Source organism: Bufo gargarizans, chromosome 11, assembly GCF_014858855.1.
Source record: "Bufo gargarizans isolate SCDJY-AF-19 chromosome 11, ASM1485885v1, whole genome shotgun sequence".
NCBI lineage: Eukaryota > Metazoa > Chordata > Amphibia > Anura > Bufonidae > Bufo > Bufo gargarizans.
In genome coordinates this window covers 94,642,120-94,657,865 of record NC_058090.1, presented here as the reverse complement: position 1 = coordinate 94,657,865, position 15,746 = coordinate 94,642,120, and the positions used below count along the sequence as shown (strand labels likewise).

The 15,746-nt window shown below is 48.4% G+C and overlaps 2 protein-coding genes across 2 annotated transcripts in view; both read left to right on the top strand.

Annotated features, from left to right (window-relative positions):
- The window catches only part of MTMR11 (myotubularin related protein 11), a 32,238-nt gene extending 25,721 nt beyond the window's left edge, over positions 1–6,517 (top strand). The window contains exon 17 of the mRNA XM_044272685.1: positions 4,994–6,517. Coding sequence (XP_044128620.1) covers positions 4,994–5,134 — 141 coding nt within the window. The 3' untranslated portion in view covers positions 5,135–6,517. The remainder of the gene's footprint in view (positions 1–4,993) is intronic.
- A 3,876-nt stretch (positions 6,518–10,393) lies between these two features.
- On the top strand, positions 10,394–15,428 carry SF3B4 (splicing factor 3b subunit 4). Its single transcript, XM_044272214.1, has 6 exons — positions 10,394–10,486; positions 11,532–11,660; positions 12,640–13,176; positions 13,894–14,061; positions 14,194–14,328; positions 14,939–15,428. Exons 1-6 carry the CDS (start codon positions 10,453–10,455, stop codon positions 15,100–15,102), a joined length of 1,167 nt encoding a protein of 388 aa, XP_044128149.1. The 5' UTR covers positions 10,394–10,452; the 3' UTR covers positions 15,103–15,428.
- Positions 15,429–15,746: the final 318 nt, after the last annotated feature.

The window sequence follows — 15,746 nt, the reverse complement described above, 5'->3', positions numbered from 1 at the left end:
CCTTTTTTTTTTCTCCTAAAAGGATGTACCAAAACCACAATTGAGTCATTTCATGGTTTATTCATACTTCTCGTCTACATGGCTCAATTGAAAGTGCTTGAGGAGCATTTTTTCTGTCTCTAAGGTTTAGAAGGCAGGTGACGATCAACCGGGGCACCACACAGTTAGCCCTTCTGAACCTAGGCTATGGCTCCCCGTCAGATATTGAGGATGGACAGACTGTCCGGACAAGACCTCCCAACTTCTCAAGAAAGGAAAGAGGAACATAAGGTGGTATGTGCATATGTGGTGCAGCAGGACATACCACAGACCTCCTAGGATAGGGCTAGGCAACCTCCGGCACTCCAGCTGTTGTCAAACTACAACTCCCAGCATGCATACTCACTCTGTTCTTCTCCCATAGAAATGAATGGAGAATTGTAGTTTCGGAATAGCTGGAGTGCCGAAGGTTGCTGACCCCTGTCCTAGGACATCACCTGAAATCCAGGACTGTCCCTTTGGATTTGGGGGACTGAAGAGAGGTGTCTAGGCTGCACTATAAACTACATTTTAGCCAGAGATGTAGCCATAGGGGGTGCAGAGGTGGCAGCCGCTACCGGGCCCAGGAACCTGAGGGGGCCCAAAGACCCTTGTGTCACATAAGAAGACACTGGTATCATAGAAAGTCCATGCTGGTCAAGTTACACATCTGGCTGGAGGGAAGGGGTTAGGTCAAGAATTTGGCATGGGGGGTGCCTCAGGCAGCACGAAGGCAATGTGCTCCCCTGCCCCGGCCACAAAGCACTGAGGGAAGGGGGCCCAAGCTGAACTCCTGCACCAGGGCCCCTGATTTTAGCCATTCATCAGCAAATAAATAAAAAAAATTGACCACCCCTTTAAGGACAACCCTACCCAAATTCTAAATTCAGTATTTCAGTGGATTGAACCCAATCTCACACCCTCAACATTTTTGGCAAACAGGTTAAAGTCAGACTCTGCATGACCATACCGCTATATAAGCGCCTGCTTTACCCTATAAGAGTATTTCTGTCTATCGGATAGGGTCAGAGCCGTATCCCCCCCACCGCTGTATGGTCAATAACACATTTATATCATCATTTTGTAAATGGAGAGACGCAGGTATCGGTCTATCTCAGGAGTAGGAAACCTAAAACAGGCAACTAGTAAAACAAGCCAGAAACCAATGCACAGTAATACCGCCATATCACTGAACACAATCATGTCAACACTAAAGTATACAAAGACTCACGCAGGAGGAAGTCAGACCCACCATTCTGAATCTTGGTCAAAAGATTAAGGGTAAATTGGCGAGTGCTGCGCACAATTTTTACAGGCCTGCATTTATGTATGCAGCCAGCAGGTGGCGTCTGTTTACTATACTTTTAGAGTTTTCAACTCATTTTTTACGCTGCCCTTGCCACTTTTTTTTAGAAAGGGGTGTGGAAAAGGTGGGAAGGGGGCGTTGCCATCATCGGCGACAAATTTATCTTGATTTACGTTTTCTGGCACAAATAAAGCCCGAAATCGCACGGACCGCTGGAGGATGCACCTAATGTATGATGAGGCCTGCACCTGGTCATAAATTAGCTGCAGAGCGGGGGATATCACCTCTTTGTACATGTGCTTCCAGCAGTGTTGAATTTTTTCTTTTTTTGGGGGCAATGCTGGGGTCGCGGCAACTTGCCATTTGCACAGTGACCACAGTCAGTTCAGTGGCGGCAGTGCTACGCAGTGTGAGAGGTGTCTCAGCCAAGATCGCGGTGTAGCCCCGGCCTTAAAGGGGTTGTCCAGCCCATAATATTGATGACCTATCCTGACGACACCCAGGACCCCCACCGATCAGCTTTGAGAAGTGCGGTGTAAGGCCTCTTTCACACTTGCGTTGTCCGGATCCGGCGTGTACTCCATTTGCCGGAATTACACGCCGGATCCGGAAAAACGCAAGTGTACTGAAAGCATTTGAAGACGGATCCGTCTTCAAAATGCGTTCAGTGTTACTATGGCAGCCAGGACGCTATTAAAGTCCTGGTTGCCATAGTAGGAGCGGGGAGCGGGGGAGCAGTATACTTACCGTCCGTGCGGCTCCCGGGGTGCTCCAGAATGACGTCAGAGCGCCCCATGCGCATGGATGACGTGCCATGTGATCACTCTGGAGCGCCCCGGGAGCCGCACAGACGGTAAGTATACTGCTCCCCCGCTCCCCACTACACTTTACCATGGCAAACAGGACTTTAGCGTCCCGGCAGCCATGGTAACCATTCAGAAAAAGATAAACGTCGGATCCGGCAATGCGCCGAAACAACGTTTAGCTTAAGGCCGGATCCGGATCAATGCCTTTCAATGGGCATTCATTCCGGATCCGGCCTTGCGGCAAGTGTTCAGGATTTTTGGCCGGAGCAAAAAGCGCAGCATGCTGCGGTATTTTCTCCGGCCAAAAAACGTTCCGGTCCTGAACTAAAGACATCCTGATGCATCCTGAACGGATTTCTCTCCATTCAGAATGCATTAGGATAAAACTGATCAGGATTCTTCCGGCATAGAGCCCCGACGACAGAACGCTATGCCGGAAGACAAGAACGTAAGTGTGAAAGAGCGCTAATTCAGGCGTCAGCTCTATTCAGTGAATTACATTACTGCGCCGCTCCACTGGAGATGACGAGGAAGCTGAGCTCACATGGAGCGCCACCTCATCATCTGAGGATAGGTCATCAATATTATGGGCTGGACAACCCCTTTTAGGCCCCTTGCAGACTAGCGGGTGTCACGCTGCCAGTTCGCAGCGCAGCTCCCGGCCTGACCACCCAGCACTGACGGGGTCACATAGCATTATATTGATTTATGATGCTTTGTAACCCTTAGGCCTCATGCACATGACCGTTGTTTTATTCCGTGTCCGTTGTGCCGTTTTTCGTGATTTTCTGCGGACCCATTGACTTTCAATGGGTCCGTTGAAAACTCGGCTAATGCACCGTTTGTCATCCGCGTCCGTGATCCGTGGTTCTAGTCCATCAAAAAAAATATACCTGTCCTTTTATTTTCGTGGAAAACGGTTTGCAGACCCATTCAAGTCAATGGGACCGCTAAAAAACACGGAGGCACACAAGATTGTCATCCGTGTCCGTTTTTTTCCTATCATTTGCATGGCAAGCCTGTCTTAGATTTTTTTTTTACTTTCCTTCATGTCTGGTGATCCTCCAAAAATAAAGGAAGACACACGGAAACAAAAACGGAAACGGATCACAGAACAACGGAACCCCATTTTGCGGAACGGAACACAACAACAGTCGTGTGCATGAGGCCTTACAGTTCTGGAATATATTGGATAACACTGGCAGCATTATGTCAGTGTCATCTAATACATTCCAGAACTATAAGGCCCCTTTCACACGGGCGAGTTTTCCGTGCGGGTGCGATGCGTGAGTTGAACGCATTGCACCCGCACTGAATCCTGACCCATTCACTTCTATGGGGCTGTGCACATGAGCGGTGATTTTCACGCATCACTTATGCGTTGTGTGAAAATTGCAGCATGCTCCTCTTTGTGCGTTTTTCACGTAACGCAGGCCCTATAGAAATGAATGGGGTTGCGTGAAAATCGCAAGCATCCGCAAGCAAGTGCGGATGCGGTGCGATTTTCACACATGGTTGCTAGGAGACGATCGGGATGGAGACCCGATCATTATTATTTTCTCTTATTACATAGTTATAAGGGAAAATAATAGCATTCTGAATACAGAATGCATAGTAAAATAGCACTGGAGGGGTTAAAAAAAATAATAAATAATTTAACTCACCTTAGTCCACTTGATCGCGCTGCCCGGCATCTCGTCTGTCTCCTTTGCTGAACAGGACCTGTGGTGACGTCACTCCGGTCATTACATGTTCCATCACATGATCTTTTACCATGGTGATGGATCATGTGATGACCGGAGTGACGTCACCACAGGTCCTGTTCCTGCAATGAATGCTCACCACAGGTCCTGTTCAGCAAAGGAGACAGAAGAGATGCCGGGCAGCGCGATCAAGTGGACTAAGGTGAGTTACATTATTTATTTATTTATTTTAACCCCTCCAGCGCTATTTTAGTATGCATTCTATATTCAGAATGCTATTATTTTCCCTTATAACCATGTTATAAGGGAAAATAATAATGATCGGGTCCCCATCCCGATCGTCACCTTGCAACCGTGCGTGAAAATCGCACCGCATCCGCACTTGCTTGCGGATGCTTGCGATTTTCACGCAATCCCATTCACTTCTATGGGGCCTGCGTTGGTGAAAAACGCACAAAGAGGAGCATGCTGCGATTTTCACGCAACGCACAAGTGATGCATGAAAATCACCGCTCATGTGAACAGCCCCATAGAAATGAATGGGTCGGTATGCAGTGCGGGTGCAATGCGTTCAACTCACGCATCGCATCCGTGCGGAATACTCGCCCGTGTGAAAGGGGCCTAAGGGTTACAAAGCGTCAAAAAATCAATATAATGCTGAGCGACCCCATCAGTGCTGGGAGGTCAGGCCGGGAGCTGCAGCGTGACACCCGCTCGTCTGCAAGGGGCCTTAAAGGAGTCTAACACTGATGGCCTATACTCAGGATCGGTCATCAATATCTGATTGGTGGGGGGTCTGACTATCCGCACCCCACCGATCGCCCATCTAAAGAGGCCTTCTCACAATGTACTAAGCATAGCGCTGCACATTGTGCATGCTAAAATATGCAACCTCTGGGACCCGTTCTCAAGAACCAAGAAGGGGGGGCCTGGCATGAACAGACAAGGCACCACGCATGTGCGGCTTTCACTGCGGGACTCCTCGTTCTTGAGCTATCAGCAGGTCCTAGAGGTTGGACCGGCACTTATGGTTTATCCTACAGATATGCCATAAATGTTCAGATCCAACAATCCCTTTAACGTGAGAAAATGCTAAAACTTCACTAAAATAATAAATGTATAATACTTTTTAACAACATTTGCTCTCTCCTCCCGGGCAGGGTAACAACCAGCGCCCCCCAGTGACCAGTCTAACCGAGGAACTGAAATTTCTTGAAGACAAGCTGAGGAACCTACAGGACCAAAGACACCATGGCTCGGTTCTGCCTGATGTAAAAGGCGGCTCCTCATCGTACAGATAGCGGACACGTCCCAGAACTGCACTTTTTTTTATTTTATATTTCCTCTGAGGAAACATCAAAACCATGAAATGTGGCAGGAACATGGAGGAACAATGTGGAGACTACTTGAATGGTGGTCCTCCATGGCTGGGGGCTAACCCTGTAATGAAGAAGTGGATTATGGGAGCACAGCCTGTACACTGTAGATTTATATTTATACTGCCTTTTTTGTTAACAGGAACGGTCGAAATTTACTAAAATTGTCCAAAACCACTGCTATTAGATCTGGAGTAGTAAAAATGATGGTAAAAAAACTCACAGCTTATACTCCAGAGCTGCATTCACAATTCTACTGGTTGTCATTGGAAACAGTCAAGTAGCTTGTCGTCGGACGCGCCTCCTAAACTTAGCGGAGCCCTTACAAGGTCTCTTTCACACGTCTCTGAATCGCGTACGTGCGCTGTCCATGAACCGCTCACACATCCATTGACGTTAATGAGGCCTGGTGTAAAGAGGACACGTCCCATAAAGCAATTTACCACAAAAAGCTCAGTACAGACATTAAGGGACAATTTGTGACAGAATCTTTTCCAGTCGTCGCCATGGACTGGACACTGTGCTATTTGCATGCCCATTTCCACTGGAGTCGGCCATTTTATGACAATATTCTGTGGTGATACAGTGTATAAATTCCTTATCATCCTCACTAGCTGACAAAATGGCTGCCTATACAAAATGGAGGAGCTGAAGATGAGCCTACTAGTGCAAGCAACCAATCAGATTCCAGCTTGTAAGGCTTCTGATTGGTTGCTAGGGGCGACTGATTTACTCCCTGTTTTTTTTTTAATAAAATATATACATTTTCACTACGTAAAGACGCCCTCATGGCTGCCGCTCTATAATGTAACTGTCAGGCAGATATTTTAGGGAACACTCCTGCCTGATATCGTCTTTTGTAATATGACTCCCACTGTATTACATTGACTCTCAAAATTCCTTTCTCTGTGAGAAATATCTTGAGTAATTTATCCGCTTACCTAGATATAAGGCCACGAGTCGTCTTCCACTGCCATGTGGTCACCATTTCGATATTTCAAGCCATTTCTCATGTTTCTGCCAAAACAAAATGTCCGCCATCACTGGGCTTGACCGACGCTAATTAGTTGCTCCCAGGTGACTATTCTGAAGGGGCAGTGACGGCGGCCATCTTGGTTTCCCAGAAGGAGATGCAATCTGTATTAGACATATGGCAATAGCGTGCTGTACTAAGCAGTACGCCGACCGCCTTGTGGCGGTATGACGCATACGGTACATTAGATAGCGCTACTCGATTACGTGTATATTTTTGTAGTGATGTAAAAGCGTATTACAAAGATATTTATAATAAAACATCTTGAGAGACGAGCGTGTAGTGAGCGCCATATGTTGTCTAGTATGGATGATCCAAAAATGTGGCCCCCAGACTGATCAGCTCATCACTTCGGGCCCCTGCTAGGAGACTAGACTATAAGTCAATAGGGTCCATCAGTTGCCATCTGGATCTATCATGGCTACCATTATAAAGCCCCGACACTTTAATTTGGGCCTAACTCATATGGGGGCCGCTTTCTTAAAAAAACAGTGCCACCCCTGTCCACAGGTTGTGTGCGGTACTGCAGCCCAGACACATTGGCTTCAATGGAGCCAAGCTGCAATACCAGACACAACCTGTGGACGGCAGCAATCCTGAACAAGCGAGTGGTGAGCATAGTTGTCAGCAGACTATCCCCTCAAGGCCATGTTCACACAGCCAAAAAAGTCTGATATTGCCAGAAATTGCAGGCATTCCACGAATCCGCCGACAGCACCGTCCTCTGGTACTCCAGCCGAGCTGAAACCATGACTCCCAGCATCCACACCTGCTTGGCTGTTCTCCGAACTACCACTGAAGTAAATACAGCATTCTGTGCAGGACAATAGCCCCGCGGGCGGCCCAACGTGCACAGTATCATTGTAATCTCCCGTGCGCACCGTGTATGCCGCTGCGGGACATATGGCACGCTCACGGACCGCATGTCTCGGAGGGCGTACGTTCGTGTGCATGAGCCCTAAAGGTGATAGACAAAGGGTTTAGCTAAACCCGCCCAGCTGACCCTCTATTGTGTATGGCGGGTCTCGACTCTCAGCGTGTTGGGGGACAGAAGGATCGGGCATGCTGGATTTCAACATCCTGCATTCTCATGGGAGATTCTCAGCCCTGGAGGAGAATTTTCTACTTGGATTTCGCCACGTTTTTCACTATGCTTGACACCTTAGTGACTACCAGTACAACTTTTTACAGAAGCCCAGTCTAAGTGCCTCCTAAGTCTCCGATGAGAACCGTGCTCCTCCTCTAAAGGCCCAGAACGGCAGAGGTGTCGATCCAGGCTGTTTAACCCTTTACATGCCGTGGGAAATAGTGAATGATATCACAGGTTGTTGATGTCTGTGCATGCCGGCCGGGGCCTAGTGAAGGCCCCAGGCTTGCCTTCAGCGTGTCTCAGCAGAATGCACCTCTCTGGCGCAGCCTGCTGGTGACTGTCAGTATAGCACTGACAGTAAATACATTACACTGAGAAAGCAATATAATTAAGGCTACTTTCACACTAGGGTTTCTATTTTCTGGTATTGAGTTTCGTCATAGGGGCTCAATACCGGAGAAAAACACTTCTGTTTTGCCCCCATTCATTGTCAATGGGGACAAAACGTAACTGTACAGAACGGAGTGCTCCAAAGAGCATTCCGTTCCGTTCACATACCGGAGAGCAAACCACAGCATGCTACGGTTTTCTTTCCGTCCTGGGATGCGGAGCAAGACAGATCCGTCATGACCCACAATGCAGGTCAACGGGGACCGATCCGTTTTCTCTCACACAATCTGACACAATAGAAAATGGATCCGTCCTCCATTGACTTTCAATGGTGTTCATGACGGATCCATCTTGGCTATGTTAAAGATAATACAAACGGATCCGTTCATAGCGGATGCAGACGGTAGTATTATCAGTAACGGAAGCGTTTTTGCTGAGCCCTGCCGGATCCAGCCAAAACGCTAGTGTGAAAGTAGCCTTAGAAATGATCAAAAGATCGCCTATTATAGTCCCCTTGTGGGACTGTTAGGCCTCATGCACATAACAGTATTTTTTTGCGGTCCGCAAAAAGGGGTTCTGTTGTTCCGTGATCCGTGTCCGTTTTTGTTTCCGTGTGTCTTCCTTTATTTTTGGAGGATCTCCAAACATGAAGGAAAGTAAAAAAAAAATCTAAGTTTAGTTTGCCATGCAAATGATAGGAAAAAAAACGGACGCGGGTGACAATCTTGTGTGCATCCGTGTTTTTTCACAGACCCATTGACTTAAATGGGTCCGCAAACCGTTGTCCATTAAAAAAATAGGACAGGTCATATTTTTTTCACGGACTGGAAACACGGATCACGGACGCGGATGACAAACGATGCATTAGCCGAGTTTTCCACTGACCCATTGAAAGTCAATGGGTCCGCAGAAAATCACAGAAAACGGAACAACGGACGCACACAACGGTCGTGTGCATGAGGCCTTAATCAGTAAGTTATGTGTACCCCAAAGTGGCGCCAATAAAAAGTACAACTTGTCCCGCAAAAAACAAGTCCTCATACGGCTACATTGACAGAAAACTAACAAAAAAGTTGTAGCTCGTGAAAGGAGATGATAAAAAAAAAATAAAAAAAAATAAATCACTTGGTCATCAAGGGCCAAAACAGGCTGGTCACTAAGGGGTTAAAAAATCCCTCCCATTATTGTCAATGGGAAATCTGCGGAGTAGTTTATCCACCATGGATTTTTCCGTGCCCAGAGGGGGGTGGGAGGTATTTCACGCGTCGCTGCGGTTTGCACACGTGTTCCGCGGCATGCAGGTTTACTTCACTGCCTGACTGCAGATATAAGGCTACTTTAACACTTTCGGAAGAGGATTCCGGCAGGCAGTTCCATCGCCGAAACTGCCTGCCGGATTCGGCAATCCGGACGCAAATGGATGCATTTGTGAGACGGATCCGTCTGACAAATGCATTGCAATACCGGATCCATCTTTCCGGTTGTCATTCGGAAAAACAGATCCGTTATTTTTTTTTCTCATTCTTAAAGGTCTGCGCATGCGCAGATCGGGAAACCGGATCCGGTTTTCCAGAACACTTAGTACCAGATCAGGCCTTAATACATTTCAATGGAAATTAATGCCGGATCCGGGAAGTGATCGGTATTTTTGGCCGGAGATAAAACTGCAGCATGCTGCGGTATTTTCTTCGGCCAAAAAACGTAAGAGGGACGGAACTGAAGACATCCTGAACGGCTCGCTCTCCATTCAGAATGCATGGGGATAAAACTGATCAGTTCTTTTCCGGATTTGAGCCCCTAGGACGGAACTCAGCGCCGGAAATGAAAAGCACTAGTGTGAAAGTAGCCTTAAAGGAAATGTTTGCAACAAATCTGCCGTGTGTGAACATGCCGCCAGACATGGGACTCATGTGCGGACGATCTACTGCACTCCAGGCAGCTGTCATCTCTACCTCCCCTCATGGCGACACGCAGATCTCTTTACCAGATGTCCGTTTTCAGCAGAGTATAGTCACAGAATCTGTACGTTTTCCTGGGAAGGGGTATGAAATAGGCCCAGAATCAGAACCATTACAGTGTAATTCCTTCAATCCGGTATCTGATAATCCGGCATAGCTGATAATTCAGACTATCTGATAATCCGGCATAGCTGATAATTCAGACTATCTGATAATCCGGCATAGCTGATAATTCAGACTATCTGATAATCCGGCATAGCTGATAATTCAGACTATCTGATAATCCGGCATAGCTGATAATTCAGACTATCTGATAATCCGGCATAGCTGATAATTCAGACTATCTGATAATCCGGCATAGCTGATAATTCAGACTATCTGATAATCCGTCATTTGATCATTCAGACTATCTGATAATCCGGCACCCTCAAAGTTCCATGGATTCCGGATTCACTATCATTATAATAAAGAGCACGTGATGGCATCACATTTGTGGTTTTCACTTTGCCACTTTTGTATTGACAGCATGCTTGGACTTGTAGTCCCACCACCCCTGGCCGTGCTAACGTTCAGCTGTGACATTTCACCTCTGGTGGCACTACAAACCCCAGCAGTTCAGACAACACAACCCGCCTGACTCACCTCGCACACAGTTATGTTCGGATTGTCAATAAAGCTTTCCTAAACGCAGCAAGAAAAAAAAAAAAACACAAGCGGCACGACGGAAGTGACGCGCCGGAAGTAGGGAGGAGAGCGCGAGTGTGGCCTTGCGATGGCGGCAGGTCCGATCTCTGAGCGGAACCAGGGTAAGAATGAAAGGGATATCCAAGGAGGTGGTGAGAGTGTAGGCGGCTGCAGGACTACAAGTAGCAGCATGCCTTTATATGAGCAGTGGCCGTCAGGGCATGCTGGGTCTTGTAGTTCTGAAGGTGTTAGTAGCTGGAATGGCCCTGTAGTCCCCGGTTCCGTCTGTGTCTGGGAAAGCTGTGTGGCGGCCGTCCAGCTGCGGGTAGTCATGAGTCACCCCGGATATATAAGCGGCTGTGCCATTCAGGTCTCTAGGGAAGCCGGGGACACCTGTCCTAGATAGAGCATGTGTCTGACTGCTGGGGCCCCCACTGATCCGGGGGCAGGGGCCCTGTCCGCTCTTATAATGGAGCCCTGGTGACCACCGCTCCATTCAACTTTTTGGGGGATATTTCTCAAAGCTGGTGTAATGTAGAACTGGCTCAGTTGCCCATAGCAACCAATCAGATTCCACCTTTCATTTTTCAGAGATCTTTAGGAAAGTTAAAGGATCGATCTGATTGGTTGCTAGGGGCAAGTAAGCCAGTTTGAGGAGTCTCCCCTATAGGATTGCCAGAGATCACACAGTACAAGCACCTGCCTATCATGTGACCACGGCTCCATTCAAATGATTGGACCCCTGCCGATTGACACTTATCTCCTATCCACAAGTTAAAGGGGTTTTCCAGGACTTCCTTAGGGTAGGCCATGACTATCAGATGGGGCTCCCAGCACCCTGACTGATCAGCGGGCAAGCGCCATCGCCTGACTGATCAGCGGGCAAGCGCCATCGCCTGACTGATCAGCGGGCAAGCGCCATCGCCTGACTGATCAGCGGGCAAGCGCCATCGCCTGACTGATCTTTACCAGGCAGAGCGCCATACATGTGGTAGTGCAGCTTAGCCCATTCATTCCTTTCAGTCAGCTGATCGTCGGGCCCCACTGATCGAACACTGTCCTGGAAAACCCCTTTAATAGGTTTCCCAACACACGCACATTGTAGCAACTCATCAGCTGTGTTAGCACTGCAGACAGTCAATGTTTCTGTTGCTTTTTTGTTTGCAGACGCCACGGTATACGTCGGGGGTCTGGATGAGAAAGTGAGCGAGCCGCTGCTATGGGAGCTCTTCTTACAAGCCGGACCGGTCGTGAACACGCACATGCCCAAGGACCGGGTGACGGGGCAGCACCAGGGTGAGAGACGACTGCAGCGCTAGACAGCACTGTGCCCATAATGGTATTATAGCAGTGTCCATGAGTCTTACATTCACAGCCAGCTCCTCCCCATTTCCAGGATCTGTTTGCTGTCAGTGAAGAGAAGCATTCTTATTTGCACCCACATTTGGGGGGTGGGCTCTGTTCTAAGTATAGGTGCGGGTCCCAGAGGTGAGACCCACACCGATCAGACATTGGGGCATATCCTAGTGCTATGCTTCCAATGTCCGAGATGGGAATACCCCTTTAATGGTTAGTGAGGTTCTCAGAGATTAAACCTTCACCGATCCTAGTAATATCCTATGACTAGAGATGAGCGAACCTCTGTTTTAAGTTCGGCGTCTAAAGTTCGGGTTTGGATTAGCGGAGAATCCCGATCTGGAACCGGATATGGATTCCGACTTCCGTTGTGGTCCGTGGTAGCGGAATCAATAATCGGCCATTATTGATTCCGCTACCACGGACCACAACGGAAGTCGGAATCCATATCCGGTTCCAGATCGGGATTCTCCGCTAATCCAAACCCGAACTTTAGACGCCGAACTTAAAACAGAGGTTCGCTCATCTCTACCTATGACCTATTGGTGACTACCCCCCCTTAAAGGGATTTTCCTGAAGTTAAATATTGATAAGCGATCCTCATGATAGGTCATCAAGATCTGATCGGGGGTGGTCTGACTTCTGTAACGCCCGCCTACCGTATTAGTGCCAGTGCTTGGTATGGCAGCATTTGCTTGAATGGGACTAAAGTGCACGAAAGGCCATGTGACCAATGAACGTGACGTAACAGGCCAGGAAAGAGGGCACAGCACTCGCCTACAGCTGATCGGCAGGGGTGCTGGTTCCCCCACAGATCAGATATTCATGAGCTATCCTGAGGAAAGGTTGTCAGTATTTAAGCCCCCGGGAATGTTGTGTTTCCCTGTGACACGAGTTTGATTTGATGTCCCCTCTTCAGGCTATGGCTTTGTGGAGTTCCTTAGTGAAGAAGACGCCGACTACGCCATCAAAATCATGAACATGATCAAACTGTACGGGAAGCCCATCCGCGTCAACAAAGCCTCGGCGCACAACAAGAACCTGGACGTCGGGGCCAACATATTCATCGGCAACCTGGACCCCGAGATTGACGAGAAGCTTTTATACGACACCTTCAGCGCTTTTGGGGTCATCCTGCAAACCCCCAAGATCATGAGGGACCCAGACACCGGGAACTCCAAAGGATATGCCTTCATCAACTTTGCCAGCTTTGATGCCTCTGATGCCGCCATCGAGGCCATGAACGGACAATATTTATGTAACCGGCCGATCACCGTCTCCTATGCCTTTAAGAAGGACTCCAAGGGTGAGAGGCACGGCTCGGCGGCGGAGAGGCTTCTGGCTGCACAGAACCCGCTGTCGCAGGCGGATAGGCCTCACCAGCTTTTCGCAGATGCTCCTCCACCCCCTTCAGTCCCTGCTGTCATCACCTCACTGACGTCCGCTGTTGCTGCAGGTAAGTGGTCACCCGGCTTAACAGGTTATTATATTAGCTCCCCTTCACTAGGGGGGAAGCTGTGGTATAAAGTTACCATTTTCTGGGCGGCTGTGCGTTTGGATTACTATCAGGTCACGTGAACAAACTGCTATGGGAAATGCAAACCAAATAGTGCAGATCTACGCGGGCACGGCTCTGCATCACTTGCCCGTTATGCAGTGTGGAGCTGACGTTATGGGAAGGTCTCCTACTTTAATGCCGCTCTTACACTGTGTATTTGCCTGTCAAAACGTACCTGTAGGGCTGCATTCACCTGGTGGACGCTTTTTTTTTACATTGTAGTGGGCTATGCTATTTCATACAAGTGTTCCCGATGCACACCGGTATCGGGAGGGGGGGCGTATATCTAGTGCATTGGTAAACTTTCCTTGGAAGTAGATCGCTGGGATCCAGACCTCTATAAGGAGCAGAAGTCTAGCATACTAGGAATAGACATAAGGTGGACGTCCATGTTCTCTCATCTCCAGGTGAGGAGCCGATACCCCTGGTATCTCCTTATGATGTGTCTTGACGGTCGTATAGCCCTGTCTGGAAAGTGGGATTGATCAGGTGCTCTCGCCTTTCATCCTAGAGATGGATATTATGCCTGGGTGTTGGCGCACAGCATTTCTTTGCACCTCAAGTATTTGTGAAGCGACTTCTGTAGCCTCTGACACATTTTTTTCCTTATTTCAGGTATGCCTGCATTTCCTCCGGGCCCTCCACCTGGAGCGCTACCCCCAGGACTCCCCCCGTCCATGCCTCCTCCACCAATGTCTCCAGTCACAGGCGCTGGTCAAGCTGCCGCAGCTGCTGGTCACCCGCAAGTGCCGCTACCCTTCCAGGCTGGAGCTCTGCACCCCGGTGAGCAGTAGTGTGGATGCTTTCTTAGCAGGGCTTCCTTATTTTTGAGCGGTTTGGCTCTCAGAAGGTGATTACTTAGGGCCACTGATCTTTACCTATGGGTTGTTCTTATGACATGTCATACTCTCTCAGGTTTGCAGATGCAAGTTCCACATCACGCTCTAGGACCGTCACCGAGCCAGTTGGCAGCACGTCCCCATGGCATGGCCCATCCAGGCCCTCCTCCTATGGGCATGCCACCAAGAGGTCCACCTTTCGGAGCTATGGGTAAGTTTCAATGCACCGATTGGCTCTCGGAGGGAATCTGTAAATCCGAAATAAGTAATAGATGCTCTAGTCAGCTTTCATCAGCAGGGACTGGTATTCCTACAACTGACCTGTATCGGCGATCCACAGGATTGTTGGGACCCCCACCGATCACTAGCCTGAGGGTGCTTAAAGTGCACAGCCACTTGACTGTCTCACTGCTCTAGTGATTAGTAGAAGTAATCAAGTCCAAAGCCTTTATAAGAGGCCCCAAAAATCTTCTGACATGGGCAGAAGTGTCGATTGGTGGGGGGTCAGATCCTGCGTCACTCGCATGGCATGAAGAGGTTCAAAAGCTGTGTCCCTTAGACGTTTTATAGCCCCTGAAGTGCTACCCCTGCCTCTTGGTGAGGAAAAACCCCATCAATGCCAGGGTGCACACTGCTACACCAAGTGCTTCAGCTTGTTTTTCCGTCAGAACTTGACATTTTTTATCTGAACATAAACCCAATCGTATAATTTTTCTGCTGACCAATCCATGACTAAAGTCCATACATCTATTCCCCCTGTATGTCCAAATATAATGTACTCAGAGACGTAATCTATTTTCATTTGCTTTCTTGTGCCTTAGGACACCCAGGAATGCCTCCTGGTATGCGACCACCTCCTCTAATGCCACCACATGGATACAACGGCCCACCCAGGCCTCCACCCTACGGTTATCAGCGAGGTCCTCTTCCACCACCTCGGCCTGCTCTCCCGCGTCCGCCCATGAGGCCGCCGATGCCGCAGTAGAGAATGAATGTGAACTGCCGCCATACTGTACCATGACAGGACATCAGTGCAGTCAGACAGTAAAGCTGCGGCCCCCTCCTGTAGACAGACTCCTATGCTGTTATATAGAGGGGCTGTTGGCCACCACCATATCTCCAATGCCAACACATTCCGCCTGTGGGAACACGGGTAAATCCTACCTTCATTTACTTACGGTCCATCTTGAAAGAAGTGACTACAGACAAATCCTGTATAAAGTTGAGAAATTTACAGTTTTTTTTATTTGTTTTTGTTAATGCTTCTTTATAAATGGTAGATTGTAATAAATGAGCAGAACCTCGGTCTTATACTGAGATTTGGTTAGTTATTAAAAGATCATCCTTAAAGGGATGTTTTAATATATGAAAATTATCCTCTAGGAGCAATGGGGGTGTTAGTTACACCTAGAGGCCCTGCTCTCTCTGCAAGTGGCTCCCAGAGGCTCATTTGCATATGTTAAAACATTGTTTTTCTCAACAATGTGGGCACATGCGAATATGGGACCAACACAGATGCCTACAGCTGCCAAGCGCACATGTAACAGGTCAGCCAGTGTCATAGGTACAAAACCGCTGACAGATACCCTTTAATAGTATTGTTTGCGATTAGAATAAAGGGAACTGTAA